Genomic DNA, 25,397 nt, shown 5'->3' on the forward strand with positions numbered 1-25,397 from the left:
TCACAACTACATTTCCCATAATTCACTGCCCGGACTCATCATCCCTGATTATCACATTCACCTGTGTCTCATTATATTGTTTAGTTCACCCTATATAAGCCTGGTTCACCTCATTATTCCCTGCGAAGTCTTGTACGTTATTCCACTGCATTTCTGAGCATTTCCTTTGTTGTCGTTATTCCTGGTTCTTGATCTCTGCCCGTGTCCTGGTTTTCCTGTTTTTGCCTCGCCCTCTGGATTTGTCTGTTTGTTGGATTGCCTGCCTGTGTATGACCTTTGCCTGGATTTTGACTGCGATTCTGAATAACACTTTAAATAAACTGCATTTGGATCCTCAACCTTCGTGTCTCGGAGCAGTTCGTAACACCATGAAGCATTGTGAATGACATAGTTTAATTAAAAGAAATGTATATATAGTATATATATAATATAGTCTGATAGCCCTTCCCTTCCACTACATAAAGAAAACTGCGACAGTTTAGAGCATGAAGTGTCCAAACATTCCACACTCGGTTTTGCATCATGTGTTTTTTTTAAAAGTAAATGCACTTTTTCTTTTTGGAGCTTTCAGTGTGAACACACTTCTGACATTATTATTACAAAATGGCAGAATAGTGCATAAGTAGCCCCAATGGAAAAAGTAGTAAAAGTTGTCTGCTGGATTTCCACAGTAGTTTCCCAGTTGGAAGTCCAGCTTTTTGGCATTCTATTGCACTTTTCCAAGTAGGACGTTGGAAATCTGTGGAACGCAGCATGAGCGCCCCAGATCTAAAAGGTTTTATTCAGAGGTCTTAAAAACAGCAGCGCTTCTGTGGCATCTTACCGAGCTCATTAAATTTCAGCTGTGTCTATGCGCGCGTCTGGTCCGCAACTTGCATTTCTATGAAGCGATGATTATTTAATCAAAAGAAGTCTGTTTCTAAATCAGAGAAAAGCAGCGGAGGCATGCAGTTCGACCCTGAACCTGGCTTTTTCCTCATCGTCATTCTTTTTCATCGTACAGTTTGAAGTTTGATGTCTTAATTGAATCTGTTTACAGAGAAGCAGCCTTCCTTCAATCTGGCAGCAACTGGGTTACCCTGTTTAACTGGAGAGGCTGCGTCCTCTGGTTCACCCCTCTCTCTCTCTCTCCCTCTCTCTCGCTGGCTGCCTGTTCTCCGCTTTGATCCTTCTCTGCAGACACCAGAAGAGATGACAGCTTTTCGACGAGTGTGCGCCACTGAGAAGGAGGAAAAAAATAAGCCAATTTTGAAATTTTTTATCACCAGGTCACATGTAATGCATCACACGAGCACCTTGATAGGTTATGAATGTCTAGGACCTGCTGAGAACGGATGACACACTTCACTCACACATGCACATGCAAACACGCACCTTTGACGTCCTGGCGGGGTGGTGACAGCTGACACAACCTGACATGTCGCATTATCGTTTGGATTCGAGAACATAAAAGCAGATTTCCCTAACAGGTGGCTGATGTCTATAGAGACAAACAGTTATGACACAATACAGCATGTCTGTTTACTCACACTAACATATGGAGAGAGCTGCCGCTCATTTGCCTTGCCAAGGCAAACGGCTTAAAATCAAACACTTACATTATGTAGATTGGGGGCCCTTGAAATGCATGTCAACCACAGCTTTATGATATGGAATCTATTTGATGAGGATTTAGCTCTATTAGACTGCATCTTGCACACATACATAGACTCTGTGCTGTCGCTAAGGCAGGCATCAACACTGTAAAAAATTATCGTGATTTTAACGGTAAAAGACTGTAAAAATGCTACAGTGAAAAACTGTTAATTGGTTAACAGAAAGTTTCCGTACTATATACGGTAAATAACTGTGATAGATCTAATGGTACATTTCAATTTTACTGTAAAATACCGTTAAATTTACAGTTTTTGAAAGTGAAAAAGAACAACTCATTGTATAATTTACAGTGAAAAAACGTAAATTGACATACCCACAATTCCCTGCGTGACATTTCACATTTGATCTATTTTTGTTAAAATAACTATGTTTCTTCATAGTTTTCTTAGTTTGTTCTAATCAGTTATGTACATTAGGGTTTTATGTTACATTTAATGTTGTTAAATTAATGTTTATTGCATTTTTAAAATTTCATGTGTATTACCATGATGGTGTTTAATGTTTGTGTGAATGACACTGTGCAGCTTCTATTATATTAGTATTAAATTTCTTGTGGAAGAACTGCTTGTGATGAGCTTTGATTGATCATGTAACTCTCATCACTGCTGTGATTGTTGGTTATCAGTGCATTACAATGGTACAAAACAGATATTAATACTTCAATAGGATGTTAAATTCACATTATATCAGACAATGAATTACGGTTTATTACTGTAAATTTTAAGTTATGTCTGTAAAACCAATAACATTGCTACCGTATTTTTGACTGTAAAGTACTGGCAACCACAGCTGCCGTTTTTTTTACCGTAAAAATCACGGTTGAATTTTTTACAGTGAATATTTATGAGGACAGATGTAGTATTGCTTATGGAGTGATCAGGCGAATGATAAAACCGCTGAAAACAATCCCAAAGGGATCACGCACTGTAAAAAAAAAAAAATTTCAAAGCTGGAAATGAAATAGATTATATGTTTTAGAAGAAAGTTTTTCTGCTTTAAAATTTCATGTTTAATTCGATGTGTTACTTTGTTTTTATTTTACCTAATTTTTATTTTTCATTAGACTTTGACCAATAAGCAGCCGCCTAGAAATATGGATCCTGTACTTTTATTAAAGCACTTATATTAAAACTAAAAATACAAAAAGAAATTATTTTAGCAGTAAAATGAATTTTTGTTGTGGTGGCACTACTGTTCAAAGCAGATCAACTTCTATTTTACAGGCTTTGCATGATCATGACAGGAGAATTACTGGATATAACTTTTCACAGACAAGATTAGTAAGTGATTTTATGAACTAGACTTATGTGCACAGCAAAAAAAAAAAAATAAAAAAAAAAATAGATATTGAAATACAGTTTTTCCAATCAAAATACCTTTTACTTGAGAAATAAAATGACTTGATATTAAGTCTTGTTTTCTGAAAAAATCATCAAAAGTAAGAGAGTTTATGCTTAAAGCAAGAAAATAATATCTGCCAGTGAGGTCAGAAAAATAAACTTAACTAAATTGTTTTTAGCCTGCTGACATATTTTTTCTTGTTTTAAGCATATACTCACTTATTCTGATCAACTTTTTCAGAAAACAAGACTTAATATTTTATCGAGTAAATGCATCTTGATTTAGGAATTGTTAGATGTACTGGAAAACAAGACAGAAACACTGAATAAGAAATTTTTTTGCAGTGTAAACATCAGAGTGAAATGTATTTTCCCACAAACCTCCATTGTGAGTGCATTACTGTAAACACATGCCACATTTCTTGTCAAAAGACACTTTGTATTGAACACCTTACCCACCAGGACTACCTTGGCCAACCAACTTCACCATAAGAAGAATATGCATACTGATATCAGGACCTTTAGGTTTGCTTTTTTCTCCAAATACAGACTTAATGGAATCATTTTTAGCAACAGCACTTGACTGTTAGAAATGAACATTCTAAAGATTTAATAATTTAAAGATTTTATCTATCTGTGGAAGTTTTTAAACCCTTCAATACGGCTTAAGAATTATTTAAAATGGCTCTCTTGGAAGTTTCAAAGGCATTAGCATTGAATATATTCTAGCATTAAAATGCCTTCTGGCTGAGAAGAATGTTTCATCCTGGAACGCCTTTGTTCTAATTTAAATAAGTTGCTTTGCGGGGTGTTGAAGCTCTGTGGCCCATAATTTTTCAGCCATTTCGTCTTGTTGGTTTCAAAGTCCTTCTGCAAGCCATCTGGAGTTTACTGCAGATTAAAACTCAATGCTGCTATCTATAAAATGTTAGTAAATGGATCATGGAAACTAATTATTTTCAGGATTAAAGCAAAACGGAAACAAAAAAATGGCTCCTGTCTGGGGCTTCTTGCAATTAGCAATTAAAGGTAAACATACCAGATTTAGGCTGTTCAGTGACTTAGTGTGATAAATTAAGTGTATCTGGGCTATATATAAAAGGGCCTTATGGAGCTTTCAGAAAATAAACTGATTTTAAAATGTCATTTTCAAATCTCAAATTCAATTTTGTGTTGGATTTTACATTTTTGATAAAAAAGGGTTCTTCCTTCTCTTAAAGGGTTAGTTCACCCAAAAATGAAAATTCTGTCAGTAATTACTCACCCTCATGTTGTTCCAACCATGTAAGACCTTCGTTCATCTTCGGATCACAAATTAAGATATTTTTGATGATATCTGACAGCTTTCTCACTCCTCCATAGGCTTTCAGAGGGACCCAAACTCGCCGGCCCAGAATAGTTATTAAAAACATCGTTAAAATAGTCCAAGTGACTACAGTGGCTCTACATTATGTTTATCATGCGACGACGATACTTTTTGTGCGGAAAAACAACAAAAATAACGACTTTATCCAACTATTAGTGTTCTTCAATGTGGGCCTCTGACGAGAGTTCACGGGAGCGCCAGGACGCATGCGCGAGAACTGAGATTACGGCGTTCTTCTTCTACTCCTACTTGTTACTGGCTGCTCACTCCTATTACCGCCATCTACTGTACAAGATGACGCCCCGACATTGCCGGAAGCGCAAAACGGTCTGTTTATAAGCAGAGGAAGACGCGTGCTGTATGTAAGCTATTGAATTCGACACTTATTGTGATTTACGTCTCGATGAACATGATGTCGGGACATCATCTTGTACAGTAGATGGCGGTAATAATACTCCCAAGGAGTGAGCAGCCAGTAACAAGTAGGAGTAGAAGAAGAACGCCGTAATCTCAGTTCTCGCGCATGCGTCCTGGCGCTCCCGTGAACTCTCGTCAGAGGCCCACATTGAAGAACACTAATAGTTGGATAAAGTCGTTATTTTTGTTGTTTTTCCACACAAAAAGTATCGTCGTCGCATAATAAACATAATGTAGAGCCACTGTAGTCACTTGGACTATTTTAACGATGTTTTTAATAACTATTCTGGGCCGGCGAGTTTGGGTCCCTCTGAAAGCCTATGGAGGAGTGAGAAAGCTGTCAGATTTCATCAAAAATATCTTAATTTGTGATCCGAAGATGAACGAAGGTCTTACATGTTGGAACAACATGAGGGTGAGTAATTACTGACAGAATTTTCATTTTTGGGTGAACTAACCCTTTAACTAATAGCTAACTCTCTCTAAATAATAGTTAGCTTTTACTAATACACTGAAATAACTTTCACACATAAGCTGATTGAAAATGACACCATAAAAACTTCTTCCAGAAAGTCTAAAAAATTAAAGTTGTCATGAAACGGAAGTTGCGACAGTCTCCTTTTCCCTATTGTGATGTATATCTAAGTGAAACGGCTTCTCAAACGAAAAACAAATACAGGGCGGGACTTAGTCCATCAGGAATTGATTGGATCGTTGGATAGCTGTGGTTTGCCATTGGTGGATCGAGTGACAGGTTGTCCCGCCCTCACGCTTGTAAACGCACCATCAGAGAAGAGATGTCAGCGGGAGGGGAAGTTATTTTTGATAAAGGTTTACGAGGGCACATGAATTAAAAAAAAATTCATCATAAACATTCATCAACACACACATCAGCTGGGGTAAACGGAAGCTAAAGCATGTTCACTTGACATGCGAGAACCAATGAGGTTCATTCTCACACGTCAAGCAGGTTCGGTTGAGCTTCTGTTTATGTTCGCTGATCAATCTTTATATGTGAATAAAAGACTAAATTCAATCTGTTCATCATATAAAGCGATCAAGTCTCTTCAGAAAATTTTGACTAAACCGCTCAATTATGGATTAGTTTTACGATCTCTTTATGAACTTTTTGAAGCGTCAAAGTGGTAGTTGCGTAGCTGTCAATGGAGGGACAGACAGATCTCAGATTTCATCAAAAAGATCTTCATTTGTGTTCTGAAGATGAACAAAAGTCTTACGGGTTTGGAACGACATGAGGATAAGTAATTAATGACCTTTTTTTCATTTTTGGGTGAACTATCCCTTTAAGAGCGATCCACGATATAACAAGTAAGTATTCTTTAAATTGGCAAGCTTCAATAAAAAATACTTTTGCCTGCCATTTTCTCACTGCAAGCCTCCTCTCATTTTGCTGCAGGGCTCTTGTACAAAAATAGTCTGCCAGCAATTGTAAATAAGTATGCCTTAAAATTCAAAATCCCCAGACTGAGTTCTCGCCTGCGTGTTTGTGTGTAAAGCGGGCTGCGGGGAGTTGAGATCTATTTGAATAAACTCCCCACAGCACCGAGTGAAGTGCGCTATCAGAGGTTCAGCGATGGGACACAGCTGCTCCTGGATACACACTTCAAGACGGAGAAGCTGGACGGCGCTGTGGCGAGAGAAGTCTTTCAAAGTGTTTAACTCAGAGAGAATTTGCATGCTGTTTTTAAGGAGGGTTCATGCTAGAAAGTACTAGTTTGGGGCTGGTCTAACCAAGCTTAGTCTTGCTGGTTAATGTCCCTGCAGGTTCAATACAAGTTAGGCTATCAACAGCATCTGTGCATTTACAGTAATTCACCTCAAGACTTAAACATTATACATATTGTAACATCACTTCAAAATGATATGCAACTATAAACTCTATAGCTTAAACATAACATAATATAGCCTACTTACAAAAACACCAGAAAGGGTCTGTTTACATACAGTATAGAACAACCATAACCAGACCTATGTAGCATATACAGAGCTATCCCATCCAGCTATAACAGGAGAGCTAAAGGACAATTTAGACATCTTCAATATATATATATATAGAGAGAGAGAGAGAGAGAGAGAGAGAGAGAGAGAGAAACCTTGGTATCTGTATTTTATAAAATGAGTTTCTGTCTAAAAAAAAAAGAAAAAGAAAAAAGAGTAGAATATGCACTTACAAATGATATGAATGCACTAATAGCCAAAGGATAAAATACCTTTTTAAAGTGGTATAATATTCTGAATTCACATGAAATATATAGTGGCAATTTAAAAAGCATGGCTGTCATTGAATTAGATATAGCAAACCCTCTGAAAAACTTGCTTGAAAAAGAGTCCTTGTGCTGTCTTTTAAAATGCCTGTTTGATATTTTGTGCTGAGACATTTTTAAGCATGGCTTAAATGCTCAAATCCTTTTTGTAGCCTGGTGAGCAGAGGCTCTATGCAGAGCCACATAGAGATGACACAAAGTCAGACAGTCTTAATATAATCACAATGGTTTTGCACATGAACTCACTTGAAGAACGCACATAAATACTCACATTACATAACAGCTCTATTATTCAAAGATCCATCTCAGTGAAAAAACTGAAGTAAATTGTCTGTGCAAACCATGTCATAGCAGTGCCATACTGCCCTCTCGTGTTCCTTCATTAGCATTGCAACTATAGATTTTGAGAAAAGTAAAATGGAGAGGCTACTATGGTATTTGCTTTGATGGGGGCATTTTAAACATTTTGGTAACAATTCACTTACAGCCTTTATACATAGTGCATTATAAAAGTATTTTAATGCATTAATTATGCTTTGTAATGCACCATGTAATGCACTGTATTTTCTCATGAATAATTGTTACCACAATTATAATACATTATAATACTCATCTATTCATTGAACACATCTTCGGAAAGTATAATGCATTAAAACAAATGACAAACAGCCAATTTCTGATGTAACAGAGAGTCTGCAAATATTATTATGCATTAAACGTACATTATAAATGTCTTATTTGTTAACATTAGCTAATGCATTAACTAACAAACTAACAATACACAAAATATTTTATATTTAATATAACCATTGCTAATATTAGTTAATAAAAATGTTCATGCTAGTTCAGTGTATTAACTAATGTTACTAGACTTTTGATCTTAAAAATGTATTAGTAAATGTTGAAGATTAAATGAGATGAATAAATGCTTTCTTTATAGTTAACTATTGTTAACAAATTAAACCTTATTGTAAAAAAAAAAAACATGTAGGCCTATGCATTTTGACATTATTTATTTATTTATTTGTTGTTTATTTGAATAGGGACAGATACAAAATAAACATAGATTATTACATAAAGAACAATCCGATGCATGTATCACAGTGTTTATAGCCATGGCTAATTCGAAGAAATATAAAAATAAAATAAAAAAATACAGCGAATACAATGAAATGTCCAGAAACCAGTTAGCACCAGTAAAGATGAGTATAATAAATAAACACATTCACTCGAACTCACACAGATGCACACCTCACATACACCCAGCTACACATCTCATATGGCATGATCACACTGCTGCTGCTGTATGAACCAGGCTTTTGTTAGTTTTTTAAAGGTGGACAGTTTAGTTAAAGTCTTTATATTTGTAGGAAGCCAGTTCCACAAATTGGCTCCTTTCACAGAAAACACATTTTGGGCTGAATAAAAGATGTTTTACAAAATGGAACTTTACAGTCTCCACATGTAGCCGCTCTTGTTGATCTGGAGGTATCCAGCCTGTTCACAAATTTACAAAGTGGCTCAGGTGCAAGTCCAGTCAAACATTTAAAAAACAACTTTATGTGTCTAAGATTAACAAAATTAACAAAATGTAAGATTTTATGCTTACTTTTAGGGCACGGTTATAAAGCCTCTCAATAGGCTTTAGGGTAGTTTGGCTGGTCTGGGACCAAACAGTGGTGCAGTACGACAAGTGGGACATGATCATAGTGTTCAGAAAGACATGAGCACATTCAAATGTTAGACTGCTCCTGATCATTCTGAAACAGTTCATACTGGCCTTCATTTTTCTTGAGATATTTTTAATATGACTTTTAAAATTTAGCTGAGAATCCTAAATATTTTTCTTGTTCTACCTGATCGATGAGTTCACCATTCATTTTAACGTTAAGGTCATTTATTATCCTCGTTCTTTTTATAGAAAAACACATTGCTTTAGTTTTCCTCAGATTAAGTGTTAAACATGATTTATTTAGCCAATTAGACACTTTCTCAAGACTTTTGGTCAGTGTACTGCCGATAACAACAGGGCTTTTGCCAAACACATAAACCACAGTGTCATCGGCATACATCTGAAGGCCAACTTCAGGACACACTTCAGGCAGCTCGTTCACATACAGGCTGAAGAGAACAGGCCCCAGTATGGTTCCCTGAGGGATTCCGGTCTTAATTTTACATGATCAATGACTACACATTGTTCTCGGCCCTGTAAGTACGACTCGAACCATGATAATGCCTGGTGTGACATATTATAAGATGACAGTTTTGAAATAAGACGGCTGTGGTTTACTGTATCGAATAAGTCTTACTGCACCCACGATGTTTCCTCTATCAAGCGGCTGCACAATATTTCCCAATAATGCGCAGATGGCTGATTCAGTAGAATGGTTCTGTCTGAAACCATACTGTTCAGGGTGTATATACTGATGTGTTTCTAAATATTGTGTTAGCTGTTCTGAAACAATCTTTTCTAGTATTTTTGACATTACCGGAACTAGACTTATTTCCGTGCACATTATCTTTTCAAATTCTTAATACCTGTTCTAGACATTTTACATTATATTCTTTAGTCATTATTTTCTTTCTTTTATTTAACAGGGCTTGACAATAAGGACCGCACACATCCGAAGTGCGCCCACAGAAAGCCACCTCTCAAACAGCGTGAATACTGAATTGAGCTCTTTCACGTCTTCTTACACATTATGTCAAAATGCCAGTCTTGGAGAGTATCCTTCCTAGTAAACAGTCAGTTTTGTTTTAAGTGAACGCACCATCTCTGTCAGCTCCTCCAGTATTCAGGGCACTGATCAGGGAGTCGGCCATTTTAAGGTCTGTCTTAATCGCAAAAATCGCAAAATACTTCCAGTGCACTGAAATGTTCGCGCCCTAAAAAGTCCCTGTGGAAACCTGGGAGCATCGATGCTCATATAGCTGCGTCCAAAATCGCATACTCTCTTAAATAAGTACTTTGAATAAGTAATTACTTCAAGACCACTAAAAAAGTATGTTCTATATAGCATGAGTGTGTGTAGGATGAATGTAATCTGGACATACTACAGTACATTTGTCATGAACAAACCTCATTGGTTCTTGCTGAAGCTCAAACGTGCTGCGTAACACAAGAATGAACCTCATTGGTTCTTGCTTCCAAGCAAATATGCTTTAGCTTCCGTTTATCACAACTGATGTGCCAGGCTAAATTCTAATGAGGTTCATTCTCACGTGTCAAGCAGGTTCGGTTGAGCTTCTGTTTATGTTCGCTGATCAATGTTTATATGTGAATAAAAGACTAAATTCAATCTGTTCATCATATAAAGCGATCAAGTCTCTTCAGAAAATTTGGACTAAACCGCTCAATTATGGATTAGTTTAATGATCTCTTTATGAACTTTTTGAAGCATCAAAGTGGTAGTTGCGTAGCTGTCAATTGAGGGACAGAAAGCTCTAGATTTCATCAAAAAGATCTTCATTTGTGTTCCGAAGATGAACGAAAGTCTTACAGGTTTGGAACGACATGAGGGTGAGTAAATAATTTTTGGGTGAACTATCCCTTTAATGTTAATCAGACAACAAAGGACAAAGAAAAAAAATCACAAACTGCTCTTGACTGAATCACTTTTTTTTTTACTTTAATAAGGATTAATCTATATTTAACACATTGCTGTGTATTTTTACTTTATTACATTTTTGTAGGATACCAAAAACTACTGTTAGACCAACCTGAAAAACCTGAAAAGCATTGTATTGCTCATTGATTATTTGTTTTTATTTAATTACTGTTTGCTTGTCTTTAATGGGTCGAACAATGAAAACAATAACTGTTTTAATTTATAACTTTTTTGTGGTGGGGCCAGTGAAAATTCTAGCATGGCAAGTAAAAATTTGAACCAAAAATATAATAAATCCTTAGCATTGAGCCCTGAATTTGTTCATTTATTTTTCACATTGCAAAAAAAAAGGAAGAAAAAAAAGTGAATGGTCCTAAAAAAACATGCTTGATTTATTTATTTATTTATTAATTTTGAAAGGATGTTATGACAGGATACACCCACATTAAGATTTAGTTCATATCAGATCAAATGAGTTTTTGGTCTGACAAAGGTTCTAACAGAAATTAGTGATTTAGAGCCCTATACTGCACTGCACTTTGCCCATGAGCTGTGAGCAAACACAAGTTTATGCATGTGGCCTCCACACATATGGTGTGATAGCCTGTGAAAGCATTTTTGCACATGTCCTACTTTTTCTGACAGCATTTGTCTTCGAATTTAGATGTGATTTCTGTGTGCACTCCAGGGAGAAAAGTGAGTGGTTGCTGTGGCAACAGATGACATGCATCCAAATAAACAAAAGCAATATGAGATGACTGACCCTCGATAGTAGCCGATTTCCTTCTCAGGAACTCTTCCAGTGATGTTTTGGAAGATTACAGAAGGCTAAAGAAATGCAAACACTGATGGATGGGTGAATAAATAAATAAATATAAATGACGAGAATCATACCTGGTTGCCATGGAGACATACCTTCTCCTCACTTCAATAACTGCTGAGCAGAGAGGATTCCAGGGTCTGCAGCGAAAGACTAGGGGAATAAAGAGGAAGAAATCCCTTTTCCTGGAGCAGAAATAAAGGGAAATACACAGTCACTGCATATGATGTGAGCATTAAAATCCTTTGAAATTACATGTTAGATGCATTCCTTATACCTCTGGACTCTGGAGACTGAATATTAAACAGCCTACACTGTTATTCACATTCATTTCCATCAAAATAACAAAGGCAAATATTATTAAAGCTATTAGAAAGATCAATATTAAAGTAATGCATTATTATATTTGCAATAATATTCTTTCAATAATTATCAAGTTAGGTCACATTTCAAGGTTGAAAGTCAGCTACAATCAATACTTTATGGGTCTTAAATCTTTCTAAAATCCTTCTTTTCTAAGCTCTCAAACCATACATTAATATATGTAAACTTAATTTCAGGGGAACAATCAACTAAAAGTGGACAACATCAAAATAGGACCATTTCTGAGCACTGCTTTCAACAAAACACAGCAAACAATGAGGGTGGATAGTCTGTAGACATTAGGTTCGACTCCAGTACTTTTCTGTTTTCACTGCGATTAAATCTATTGCAAAATCAGCATTGAGAAAAATGGGAATTGTGAGCAAATATCCAAACATTTATCTTATTTAACATAAAAACAATAATTAACATCATTATAATATGAACTTTAATGATGACATATGATATTAGGGTTGAATAATGCTAGTAACTGTTAGCATTAAAGCAACATTCCTGTTATCAGTGTTGCAATAATATAATTTAAAAAGTGATCGAGTTAGGTCTGATTCTAGGTCAATAGCCAACAAAATGTCTATTTTCGAGGTCCCAAACCTTCTGTCGTGTGCTTTCGCTTATATAAACTTAATTTCAAAAGAAACAAACGACACAAAGTTGTTCTACAGTTAAACTGGGACATCTTGCATATCGTGAGGGCCTCTTTTTGTTTCTGAGCCGAGCCATGCTGTTCAACCTATCCGCAAACGAGGGGGAGGGTAAATGCTTTGGAGACCCTACGTTTGATAGACAGCCACAAAACCCAATCACAAATCGAACAATCGTTTGAACTGACCAATAGCGTCGCTCTCTGGGCAAATCAAGCAGAGTGGGCTGAGTTTTGAACAGCAATGCCCGCCCTTCATCCAATCGTTAGGTTGCGCGAAGGCTGCAGTTTCAGTTTGTTTTATTCACCATTTTGAGTAGCTGAAGGTAAAATTTAAACTAAATACCTTCGTAGAGCAGGAATATCTCCCGCATTGTTTGATTTTTACCACAGGGAGAGGGCGTTGGTTTTGCGACGTCACCTCTTGTGTTTTAAAACAGCACATTTTGTTTGCATTTTCCCTGCTTTTCTTTTGCTCTTTCACAATTTTTAACCTCTACAGTATTCCTGCAAAATGGCAAGACCAGTGAGGTACGTGGGTTTCCATTCGTCCTGCTGATGGCTGCTGCATGCACACTGACTTCTAGGCTTCACGCATGTGCCAGGCATCATTATGTTCTTGTTTAGAGCTCGATTTTGTAACATTTTGGCTCATTCGTGCATGCATTTTGCTCGTTGTTTCTTCCCCAGTGGCGGAGGGCTGTGTCTTTTACATTTATGGGGATATCGTGCACGTTTCTAATGTGCATCAATCAGGATTCTGAAATCTGTTATTCTTCGTGCATCTCCTACCTATATTTCAGAATATATTTGTTGTTTGAGAAGCATTAAAAGGCTTCATGTTTCCTTGTAAGCCAGTGAGAATATGGCTTCCCATTCATCCTCGCCAAAGCTTCAGGAGGGGTAATAAAATCCCATTGGAGGTGCACATTGGCCCATTCAAGTGATTTTGCAACCTGTAAAGCGCACATATTTGCGCAGATTTCTCAACGACGCCGAAACAATAGATTGCGAAAGCCCGTTGGTGTTTTAGGGAGGGAAGCGCGTTTTTAATGTTTTTTTTTTTTCATAGCGGTAAATTAACACGACGCGTGTGACGTCAGAGGGGGGCGGGGTGGCTGAGAGCGACCACACCTCCCGTTTGGAGTTATGTGAAAAACGTGCGCAAAATTTGATGTTCAGTGTCCATATTTTGAGTTCAAATGGCAAAAGGAGATTAGTGTATATGACTTATGCGTTGTCGACCGAGGGCCGACATAAAAAAGAGTAAAAATGGTGCGCGCCTTCCTCACGTATCGACTGTAACGTTACAGAAAAAAACGTAACACGCTGTGCTTACGAACATTAACCGTGGTGACTATATGCAAATATAGCGAATACCGATTTATTACTTGATTATAACTTATTAAATAAGTTATTTTTTTATTTGATATTAGCCACCACAGTTATTAATTAATAAAATGAATTAATAAAATGGCAGATTCTGAAAAGCCTCTTACAGTAATAACTATTACCATGGCATGGTAAATATGAGGAATTACGCCAAAAGAAGACTTGCGATTAAATTTATTTCACAGTTATTTATTTTTAATGTAAAATATTTTTTGCATAATTTGAACAAATTCCCTAGTATTTTGTCCGATTTTGCTTGGTTAATGGTAGTTGTTGGGGGTTTTTTTTGTGGTGGGGGGGGGGTGGGTGGTGTCTACGTGTCTCACGTGATTGATACTGTGAAGGGTTTTACTGTTTACAACTGAAATGGTTGTTATAAATCAAATGTATTAATGAATGTATGTGGCATGTACATGTAGACAAAATATGAGAATTATTAGTTATACATGTCATTATGTATATTATCATGTCCTTTCTGGATTGATGATTCAAGTATTGTAATTTATAATCCAAAACGTCTCATTACTTTAAAGTAACTTGTGGCTTTTCAAGCATCTCAACACCATGTCTGGCCTGAGTGGTTAAATGGAACAAGACTGCAGTATTAATGAAACCCTCATTGAAATGCTAATTGAGGAACTATATAACGATCATTAATTTAAGTAAACATAATGAAGCAAGGCATGTTAAATGAACTTCGGTTTCCTGCAGAAATGCTGACCACCTTCTGATGGTCTGTAAGCCCTTAAAACAAGAATTAACGTCACATGTACCGCTGCTTCACAAACTCTTGTTACAGTATTTTGTCTTTATTACAGGAACAGAAAGGTGGTGAATTACTCCCAGTTTAATGAATCCGACGATGCAGGTAATAAACCATCTCTAAAACCCCTAATTTTAGCTTTCTGAAAAGTATTGATGTGCGACAAAGAATTTCTTTGCAAGTTTACTGGAATGCAAATATTGTGCAGGTCGATTGGTGACCTTTCAGAGTTTGTTTTAAATGATCAGTTTATGCAGTCATGTACTTCATGGTCCAATCCATCTCATTTCTGCCTCCAGATGAGGACTATGGGAGAGACAAGGAAACAACTAAGAAGATACGTGCTCCACCCCGTGAAATCAAGAACAAGAAGACTAAGAATTCACAGGAAGAGAGGCAAGAATCTTGTCTTTTTCCAGCTTTGGTGTATAACAGTGTATTTGATGAAAATATACTATTAGAATAATGCATTTAAAATGATTTTATATCTATTAAATGGTGAATTTCATGACAGGATTTGTGTGTTTTGGGATCCCCAGGGATCGTGAACCTTTTTGAGATCCATTTTCTCCTTATGACCCACATATATGCTGCGGTTAATTATAACTAGGAAATAAATGCCACATACAAGGACATTCTCCTTCAAAGTTCAAACTACTAACAAACCTTTTCCGTTACAGCGAGGATTCAGATGACAAACTGTCCAAATCCAAAAATGACTCCGCAGGTAAATTGTGTTATTTCATCTACCGCAGATGATTTGATTTAAAATAAAGTGGCATTAAAAAATGATTAACGTCTAATCTTGTGTTTTAAAGATGACTTCGGTAGTGATGAAGACAACGACTTTGGAGAGGAAGGGGAAGAGGAAGATGGAGGAAGTGACTATGATGATAAAAAGGCCAAAAAGGGAAAGAAAGCAAAGGTGGAGAAGCCAGGCAAAAAGTCACTGAAGAGAAAACGAGGTGGAGGTGAGACGTGGACCAAAAAAAAAGAGTTATTTCTCCTTGAATTCTCATGCATAAAACATGAAGCAGCAGATGTTAAACTATGAGCAAAAAGTTTAGTCTTATTCTGGCCATTAACTGCCCATTTAGACTGAAAAAGTGCGTGTTCTGAAATGCAAATAGAGCGTAAATGTGAATGCATCTGTTCTGCATGTTGTTGACTCTTGTGATTCCTCTGCAGATGATAGTGATGATGATAAAGAGGTGAGCAGGAAACCGAGGCAGGTGAGGCAGGCTGCGTCAAAGGCCGTGTCCAAACAGAGAGAAATCCTTCTGGGAGATGGTGGCAGTGAGGATGAGGAGAAAGATGAGGAAGAACAGGCATTCCTGGACCGTAAGTGTGCTGCTTTTTAACTGCAGTGTTCAATATGTTAGTCACTTTGACTCAGCATCACTATTATTATTATTAATATTGCTCATACTTGCGCTTACGATATTGGCCTGGCGAATGATAAAACTTTTACACTGTAAAGGTGTCACAGAAGCGCTTCTGAAGTGGCCATTAGGATTCTTTACACGCTGTTTAATGCATTTACACATTAATTTTTAATAGTATACATTTATACTAGCAGTTGAGGTGGGTCAGAGCAGGCATAATTTAGTCTGCCTTTTATTTGGCATTATGTCTTTACACCGAATGTTACGCGGACTAGAGATGCGCGGTTGGCGGTTACAGCCGCGGATAAACCGCGGATCGGGCGGATGACGTGACGAAAAATAATATTTTAATTCAATTCGGGTGGGTGGCGGGCGGTTGAACCAATGTATACAGCAATCAGCGGATGGCGGGCGGGTGCGGTTTTGAAAATTGGTCAAAAACGTTGGTGCGGATGGATGGCGGACGGATGATGAGTTTTGTGATGTGTTTGCGGATGAAATAATAGCCCATCCGCGCATCTCTAACGCGGACACAGACCAGACAGAAATCAGCTGTGTAAAGATGCCTCAAATGAACAAAAAGCTAGTTATTAGACACCCATACCGCCCTGGCAACTTAATTAACTACTCAGAATCCCTTAGTAACACCATAGCAATGGTTCACATTACAATAGTATTGCGGTGGCCATTTTTGCACAGCCAAGAGCCTCTCACATTTCATAAAAATCTACTTTCCGATTTTCTCTGCAGAAGAGTCTGGCAGTGATGAAGATTTCATGGTTGATGATGATGATGACAGTGACTATGGGCACTCCAAAAAGAAAGGCAAAAAAGTGGTGCAGAAAGGAGGAAGGAGAGTTGAGAAGAAGGACAAGAAATCCCCTAAACCCCGGCTAAAGGCCACAGGTAACCACTGACGCTGCTAAGATTTTCATGGTTACAGAAAAGAGCAGCTTGGACAGGAGGGATGTGCGCTTCAACTAATTTGACAGTCGTGTAAATGGACGTTTTGTAACAGACTAGTCTAAAAAAAAGAAATCATCTAAAGACTTGTGTATATATGATCTATTTGAGCACTTAATCTATGAATCAAACAGTCAAATCCCATAGTAAACGTGGCACACTTGGCGAATAAAGTGATGGGCATTTGCTACTAGTAGCAGCTGTACTGTTTAATTGACTAGTTTTGCACTTCCCTAGTCCTTACTGTCACCTTTCATCAATTTAGTGTCCTTTCTTTAAAAAAAAAAAAACCTGGTGGCTTATTTACACCTGGTGTTAAAGGGTTAGTTCACCCAAAAATGAAAATTCTGTCAGTAATTACTCACCCTCATGTTGTTCCAACCGCGTAAGACCTTCGTTCATCTTCGGAACACAAATTAAGATATTTTTGATGAAATCTGAGTGCTGGATCACTTCTCCATAGGCTGCTAGGTGACCGAAACTTGCTGGCCCAGAAAAGTTATTAAAGAGATCGTTAATATAGTCCAAGTGACTACAGTGGCTCAATCTTAAGTATATCAAGCGACGAAAATACTTTTTGTGCGCAAAAACAAACAAAAATAACGACTTTATTCCACTATTCATTTCCTTCTCTCTGGGCCTCGTAGTGTTTTTGCGCAGCGCGTCTGTGTTACACGTCACCACGTAGGCTCACTATTGGCCGACGCTGGTCATGTGTGTGATGCGTGATGACGTGTAACACAGACGCGCTGCGCGAAAACACTACGAGGCCCAGAGAGAAGGAAATGAATAGTCGAATAAAGTCGTTATTTTTGTTTGTTTGTGCGCACAAAAAGTATTCTCGTCGCTTGATATACTTAAGATTGAGCCACTGTAGTCACTTGGACTATATTAACGATGTCTTTAATAACTTTTCTGGGCCAGCAAGTTTCGGTCACCTAGCAGCCTATGGAGAAGTGATCCAGCACTCAGATTTCATCAAAAATATCTTAATTTATGTTCCGAAGATGAACGAAGGTCTTACGCGGTTGGAACAACATGAGGGTGAGAAATTACTGACAGAATTTTCATTTTTGGGTGAACTAACCCTTTAAGATGCGTTTTGGGTTGATCGGATCACAAGTAGACGAGGGAGACACATTCCCGTTTACACCTGGTGTTTTAATCCGTCTCTTTTGCCCACTTCTGTCCTGATTTCTTCGAGGAGGGGTCTATGGGCAGGGAAATATATTGGTTTTTCAATGCAATGGCTCATGTAATTCACATATAAACGCACCCGGAGACGACAGGAGAGCAGCAGCTTTCATTTCTGCTCTGACAGTCGCAATACCACGCTGAACACTGTGAGTGTGTGTTAGAAATCAGGAATGGTGAGAGAACATTGTGCTTTTTTTTGTGTGCGTTTTTCACTTTAAAATTACATTTGTGTCTCATCTGACAAAGTATAAATCCCGTCTGGCTAGTGCGCTTCCCATAATGTTTACGCATCCGGTCATTAGGCGTCTTTTGTGGCTGTTTGAACACATTCGACCATATGAGAGTTTACACTACGAAAGCAATCCGGTCGAATGCGTTTTCAACTACCTCTGGGAGTGGTCGAAAGTGGACAAGCTCAAAATGTTTAGACCTCGTTTCCACCTGTATTTAGTGTCATCCGCTTGTGATCAATCGACCAAAACGCATCTTAATACCAGGAGTAAACAGGACCTTACTGACTCCAAAGTTTTAAAGTTAATGTGAACGTGTGTGTTTGTTCCTCAGTGAACCCCAGCCCCATGAAGGGGAAAGGGAAAGGTCGCCCAAGTGCAGCTAAAGCACTGGAGAAATCCTCACCTAAAGATGACGAGGAACCCGAGAGCCCCCTTGAAGACGAGGAGGAAGATGAGGTGGAGAAGAAAGAGTCTCCTCCCACCAAAAAGACAAAGGATGACGCCCCCGAAGATGAGGAAGACGAGGAGGAAGAGGACGGCTCAGAAGAGGAGGCTCCATCCGGGGAAGACTAGCCATGTTATTAACGGCGTCCCTTTCTTCTTCTCTTTCCCTTTACACTCTTTCCTTATCTGCATTTTTTGGGGTGGGGGGTGGGAGAGGGTTGGGCTTGTTTGCTTTTCAGATTTTTTTCATTGTCTGTTGTGGCCTGGCTCAACGGTTTGAACTCTTTTGATTTCCCTTTTTTTTTTTTTTTTTGCCTATAAATTCCATATCGCAAAGGACATTTTCCCAGAACTTGTTAGCGTATATATCTATATATATTATTGAGTAAAATGTGTCTGAGTCTGTTTATTTATGGGTATATAATCTCGAGGGAAGCCCATCGTTCCAACCAGTAGCGCCGCTGCTCGCCCAGGGTAATCACATGACCGTATTCTCAAAAAATCTTTTTTGCTTTAGCGCTCTTGTTCATTTCGGTAACATGTATAAAGCTTATTGCCTACTCTGCATTGTTGCGACCGATGTTCCTCATTCATGAAACAAAATTCTGTGTAAAATGTTCGTAAAACCATTCTTGCGTAAATGAACTTCACACCGCGCAACCAAAACAAGTATTAGTGTAATGGCTTATTGGAGTGTAAATGCAATTGTTTACAAATTGTCGCAGTCGATTCACTGCAATTTGCGCAAGATTGGTTTTACGAGCCGGTTTTGCTTGCGTTTAACAAATGTCGCATTCGATTTGCGAAAGTACGTCATTTTAACGTATGAATAGTTTTGCAAAGTTCTGAAACAGTGTTTAATTAAGGTCCAATGCGTTTGTTGTGTAGTGATTCCTCTCTAGAAAGCCATTCGTTAGGAAGTTTTGCAATCCGTAATAGTTCACGCCGTTTGTTTGGATACTAGCGGCTCTGCTTATCTGAGGATTCGTTTTGTATTTATTCAACATGCGCTCGCTTGGATCATCTGCGGAAGATGGAGAAACTGACATCTAATGCTCGTGGTTTGAGAATTACATTTGTCGTGGTACACTTTATCCAGGGTTTGCTATTCAATTTTCAGTTTTACCTTTTAAATAAACAGTCTCAATTTGTGTAGTTTGAACCATAATGCAGTTACTGTTTTAGTAATATTCTGGATTAAAAATGTCAAATTCTGCGACATTACCACAGAAAATAATTTCAATTTGTACCTCAGTTTGTTGTGTACTTACAATGGCAAGTGTCTGATGTTTGCCCCATTGTAAGTTCATTTCTTGGTGTGTTTTTTGTTGTTGTTTTTTTTGCAAACTGAGGTACGAGTTGCCATCCATCAAGCTAAACACGTTTTGAACCTGGAATATTTCTTCAAGAATCATGAATTTAGTTTTTTTCGTTTTTGTTTTTTTTCTCATCCGCCAGATCATCTCATATTAAGGCTGCAGTATGAATGCTTTCATCTCTTTTCTCAAAAGAGGCTCGCAGTGAGCGTGCTGAGATCGGGCCTTAAAACGGTTAATTGCACGGGAAATGTGAATCTGATGTCTTTCTGCCTTACCAAGCCTGTTTTTCAAAATCTTGTACCGCAAAGCTAAATGTTCAGAAACAGAGGGCATCTTTGACTCATGCCCGTTTCGCCCAGAGATTGTATTGCTCAATGTTGGGGATCTCTTCAACCAAGCAAATAATGTTTTAAAAAGGTCAAATATTGTTATTCTTCAGCCCTGGATCAGATGTGTTTGTGATGTCCTGACACAGAGAGGCATATTTGCACTGTGAGGATTGAGAAGAATTGTACTATTCATACCTTATGTGTGTTTGCTCATTAAATATATATTTCTGTTGCTGCTTGTTTTTAATTCCAGACACATATGATGTATATCCCATGATGCATTTCAAGGGGCTTTTCTGTTTGCAAGTGCATACATGGCATTCTGACATGGTCCGATCCTTTCTGCCAGGCATCTCTGAATATTTTCCACTCGTGCTGTCTATGAATTGGTTTTTAACCTAGCTGTCCAAAAACGTATGAATGTTTTGTTTTTTTTGTGCTTGATTTAATTTTAAACTGGTTTCTTTTGTTTCATTTTTCCTCCTCAGATTTTTTTTGTATTGTTTGTTTTTTTAAGAAAAGAAATAAAATGTATCTTCATTTTAATGAGAAACTGTCGTACTGTGTATTATTGTCTCTTAGAGCACTATGTTAAAAAAAAAGAAAAAATATTTTACTGTCATACCTTAGTGTGGATGTCATTTAAAGGGAAAGTACAGGTAAATAGTTATGGAGATGTTTAGGCTTATATCCAATGAAAAAAAAACTATAATTAGAAGCATAATCATGGAGATGTTTAGGCCTATATCCAATGAAAATATTATAATCAGAACCATGTCCAGCAGTTGCAATACTAAATTCCAACACACAATGCCAGTGTTTTCAGATTTCGACTGAGTTACCTTCAGTGTATGTTTATCTGCAAGTCTGAGACTGTTCAAAGACAGTTAAGCATATTGTGAATTACCAGTAGAAAAGAAAATCATTTTGTAGCAAAAGATAGCATCAAAATATAATTTTTACTACAATAAAAGTTAACTAATTATCAAATATTTTTATCACTGCTAATTAATTATCCAAATATTGAAAAAAAGTTTCTAGAAAATGTAAGGGAAGTTTAAAGAGTGACCACAAATGGCTGGAGGGAGGCCAGAGGTGTGAAACAAACAGTGCAAAAAATGTCAAGTTAGTCTGCTTGAAAATGAGGAACGTAGGCTACAAAACATTTAAGCATGACTTTGTGTTTCAGCATTTCTGCTCACTGAAATCCATTTTTTCAAACTTTTTAAAACAATTTAACGGTAGTTTTCATGTGCTTGATATTGTTTTTGTTTTAGAATGGTTAAAGTCAGCATGAAACAGAAGGTGCGATAGTCTTAGTAGCCAGATGGGTAGACTGTGTGTGGTCACATGGTCAGCGACAACACTGTGGTGTTTAAACGATGCTCACTAAGGGGCCCAAAAAAATATCCCCACGCCATTACACTTGTTATGACTGACTCAGAGCCATAACAAGAGATAGGAGACCATGCCACGAGCAAACGGTGCAAATTGTGTATCTAACACAAATTTAAACAACAGAACCAACAATGGGGTGTGAGTGTCAGTATCAGTAGTGTAGGGTAGGTGGATGGATGTGTTGTGTGTGTTGGGTGAATTCGCAAATAAAAGACATAAACTTAGATTAACTTAAACGTGCATGTGAAGTCCTGGGGTGTATTCCAGAAAGCAGGTTATGTGACTTACCCGGGTAAGTTTGCGGATAACCTCTGCTTTCGGTTCCAAAAACGGAGGTAACTTTCGGGTTATGTAAGTAACCATAGCAACTGACTCTCTGAGGATAACCTGCTCCAGAGCAGGTTATGTTGCAGGGTTAGTTTGTTTCAGAGAGGTTTCCGAGCATGGCGTGCCCTTTTGATGAGGATCCTGTGGACGTAGAGGCACAGATTATACGGGTTTTTTTCGCCGTGAGAGGGTGATAAGACCACGTATCGATGTCTTTTCTTATCCTAACGAATATTTGCAGGAGCGCTATCGTTTTTCTAGGGAGTCGTTCATTTATTTAACAAACCTACTAAAACCACACATCTCAAACGTGACAAACCGCGGGTCAGCGCCGCTTAGTGCCGAACAAATTCTTTGTATTGCTCTGCGCTTTTGTTTTCTCTACAATGTGGGCGATGCAGAGCATGTGGGAAAGGCAACAGTGTGTAGAGCCGTTCGTACAGTATGCATGGCACTGAAACGGTTTCTACACACTTTTGTACAGTTCCCTGGCCATAAACCTGGTTTATGATAGGTTTATTTTGACTGCACACACGTAAAGGCTACACAGACTTCTTAAACTTGTAATTAATCTTAATTTCAGGGTTCCCAAACGTGATTGGGTGCATTGATGGCACCCACATTCCTATTAAAGCTCCATCTATCAATGAGGGAGACTATGTTAATAGGAAGTCTGTGCATAGCATCAATGTGCAGGTAATAGCTATATTTTGGCTCCTTAATATTGGTGTTACAAATAATAAACTTATTGTTCTCCACAGGTAATATGTGTTGCAACCCACCTCATCACTAATGTTGAGGCAAAATGGCCTGGGTCTGTACATGATGCCAGAATATTTAGCCCTTAATCACTGTTTGGGGTCAGGCTGACCCCAATGGACTTTTCCTTCATTTTTTAAAAGTGTAACCTTCATCTCAGAGGCATGAAACACTGTGACTTTTCCTACATAATCAAATATGCACAAAAAAACTGGGCTTGATTTGGTTGTTCTAAAGGCGTGTACAATTTTTTTTACCTTTTAAGCTGTTTGGGGTCAAAATGACCCCACATTGAAAATGAATGGGAAAATGAAAAAAATGACTTTTTTTTATTTTGTCAAAAAAATAAAAGTAAATCCATTATAAATCTGAACATTTCTACAAATAAACCAAGGTCTGGTCCTAGAGCATAAATAAAAAGTAGAATGAACTTTCTCTCTCATACACACACACAAACACACAAATGTATGTGACTGCAACAGAGAGCATTTTTACAGAAATTGGCAAATAAAATAAACAAACCTGGCATAAATCTAAAAAAAATTACATTTAAATCAAGGTCTGGTCCTAGAGCATAAACAAAGTGGAACGAACTTTCTATCTCATACACACACACACACACACACACGTATGTCACTGCAACAGATAGCATTTTTATAGAAATTGGCAAATAAAATCAACTAAACTGGCATAAATCTGAAAAATGTCACATATGTAACATGGAACAAGCTTGTAAAAAACTCAAAATTTCCACAAAAACACAGCATAAATGTATAGTTGAGAAGTAAATAAAAAAATGATATATAGTTTTCCATATAAAAAAAAGTATATTTCCTTATGCAATCGCTCTTTAAAAGCTGACCAATCTGACCCCAAACATCTTAAGTGTTATCCTTTTTTAACAGTGATTAAGGGCAGAGTCATCTCTGTGCAACAAATTTCAACAGGGTACGTTTTGTTAGACAAATGCTTGTAGTCTTTATTACATTTACAAAATACCTCAAACATTACAGGACACTTCTATGGTTACTTGCTGGGGGACAGAGGATACCCTTGCCTCCCCTATATGATGACACCCTACCCTGATCCTGAGCCCGGACCACAGACACGCTTCAACCTGTCTCACAGCAGAACACGGGCCAAGGTGGAGATGACAATAGGCATTCTGAAGGCGAGGTTTCAGTGTCTGTGTGGGCTCAGGGTCACTCCAAATAGGGCATGTGACATCACAGTTGCTTGTGTGGTACTTCACAACATTGCCACAATAAGAGGAGAGAGGCATCCCCCCTGTCCTGATGAAGATGACCTAGAACAACACCCATTGAATCTAGCAGACCACAGAGATGGCAGAATGCTTAGAGACATGATTTGTCAAAATCACTTTATTTAATGTGTTCTATTTCTTCATATCCTGAAATAAAAGAGACATGACAGATTTGTATTTATTGCTTTATACACACACAAAAACAAAATTACAAAAAAATAACAGATTCATGTTCACATATGATTCTCACCAGGGACAAGTTCTTACACTGCTAAGATTATGTGTAGAGGTAGATGGACCCTCATCTGCATGTACATCCCCAGCTAGATTCTGTCACAGGACAAATTACACATTTTTCACTCCATCTAAAAAGCTATGCATTGTCCAGTATATGCATCATACCTCTGTGGGTCTCCCAGCACTTTCTAATTCAGTCACAGCAGATGTGGTCTCTTCATCATCCTAGAGTGGAAATATGCAAGGTCACTTTGTCTGGCAGACAAAGTGAAAGATCTAAAAGCAACTGGTTCTTAAAATGCATCACTAACAATTGTGACAGACTGTGTGGTTTCAGGAGGATCCAATAATACAATGCGACCATCAGCAACTGCAAGAAAAAAAGATACTCAATGTGTAAATTACTACAGTATGACAGACACTGAATAAAGGCATTAGGAACATGCAAGAATAAAAAAAAAACAGATTACTGTATACAGCATATGCTGTAAAATAGAATATGTATGCATAATGCACAAGTGAAACAATGACTGCATTTGGGAAGCATTTAGCCTTCTTCCTAATGACAAGAGTTAATGATCGTTTTGACCAAACGTATGACTAAATAATCATAAGTACTAATATGGTATACCTACATTGTACCAAGTCACTTGAGTTGTGGGAGGTAGCAAAGTCTGACAAAGTGCCCTCTGGAATACCATCGACCACAGGGCGACCTTTATTAAGTGAAAGAGCCAACTCCTCAGATGGGGTGAGAGGAGGTGGAGGTGGAGGTGGACCCCCGCCAGTTAGACGGGCCTCAGCCTTCTTTCTATTAGCTATATAGGAAGAATACTGTAAAAGTAACTTAAGACATTGATCTTACAACAGT

General features: G+C 37.8%; 1 protein-coding gene across 1 annotated transcript; it reads left to right on the forward strand.

Annotated features, from left to right (window-relative positions):
• The first annotated feature begins 12,766 nt into the window (after positions 1-12,766).
• On the forward strand, positions 12,767-21,094 carry nucks1a (nuclear casein kinase and cyclin-dependent kinase substrate 1a). The gene is made up of 8 exons (XM_084101480.1): positions 12,767-13,047; positions 14,727-14,776; positions 14,971-15,067; positions 15,352-15,398; positions 15,490-15,642; positions 15,860-16,012; positions 16,807-16,962; positions 18,781-21,094. Exons 1-8 carry the CDS (start codon positions 13,031-13,033, stop codon positions 19,020-19,022), a joined length of 915 nt encoding a protein of 304 aa, XP_083957606.1. The 5' UTR covers positions 12,767-13,030; the 3' UTR covers positions 19,023-21,094.
• Positions 21,095-25,397: the final 4,303 nt, after the last annotated feature.

The sequence above is a fragment of the Abramis brama genome (genome assembly GCF_963993115.1).
Source record: "Abramis brama genome assembly, chromosome: 23".
Lineage (NCBI taxonomy): Eukaryota > Metazoa > Chordata > Actinopteri > Cypriniformes > Leuciscidae > Abramis > Abramis brama.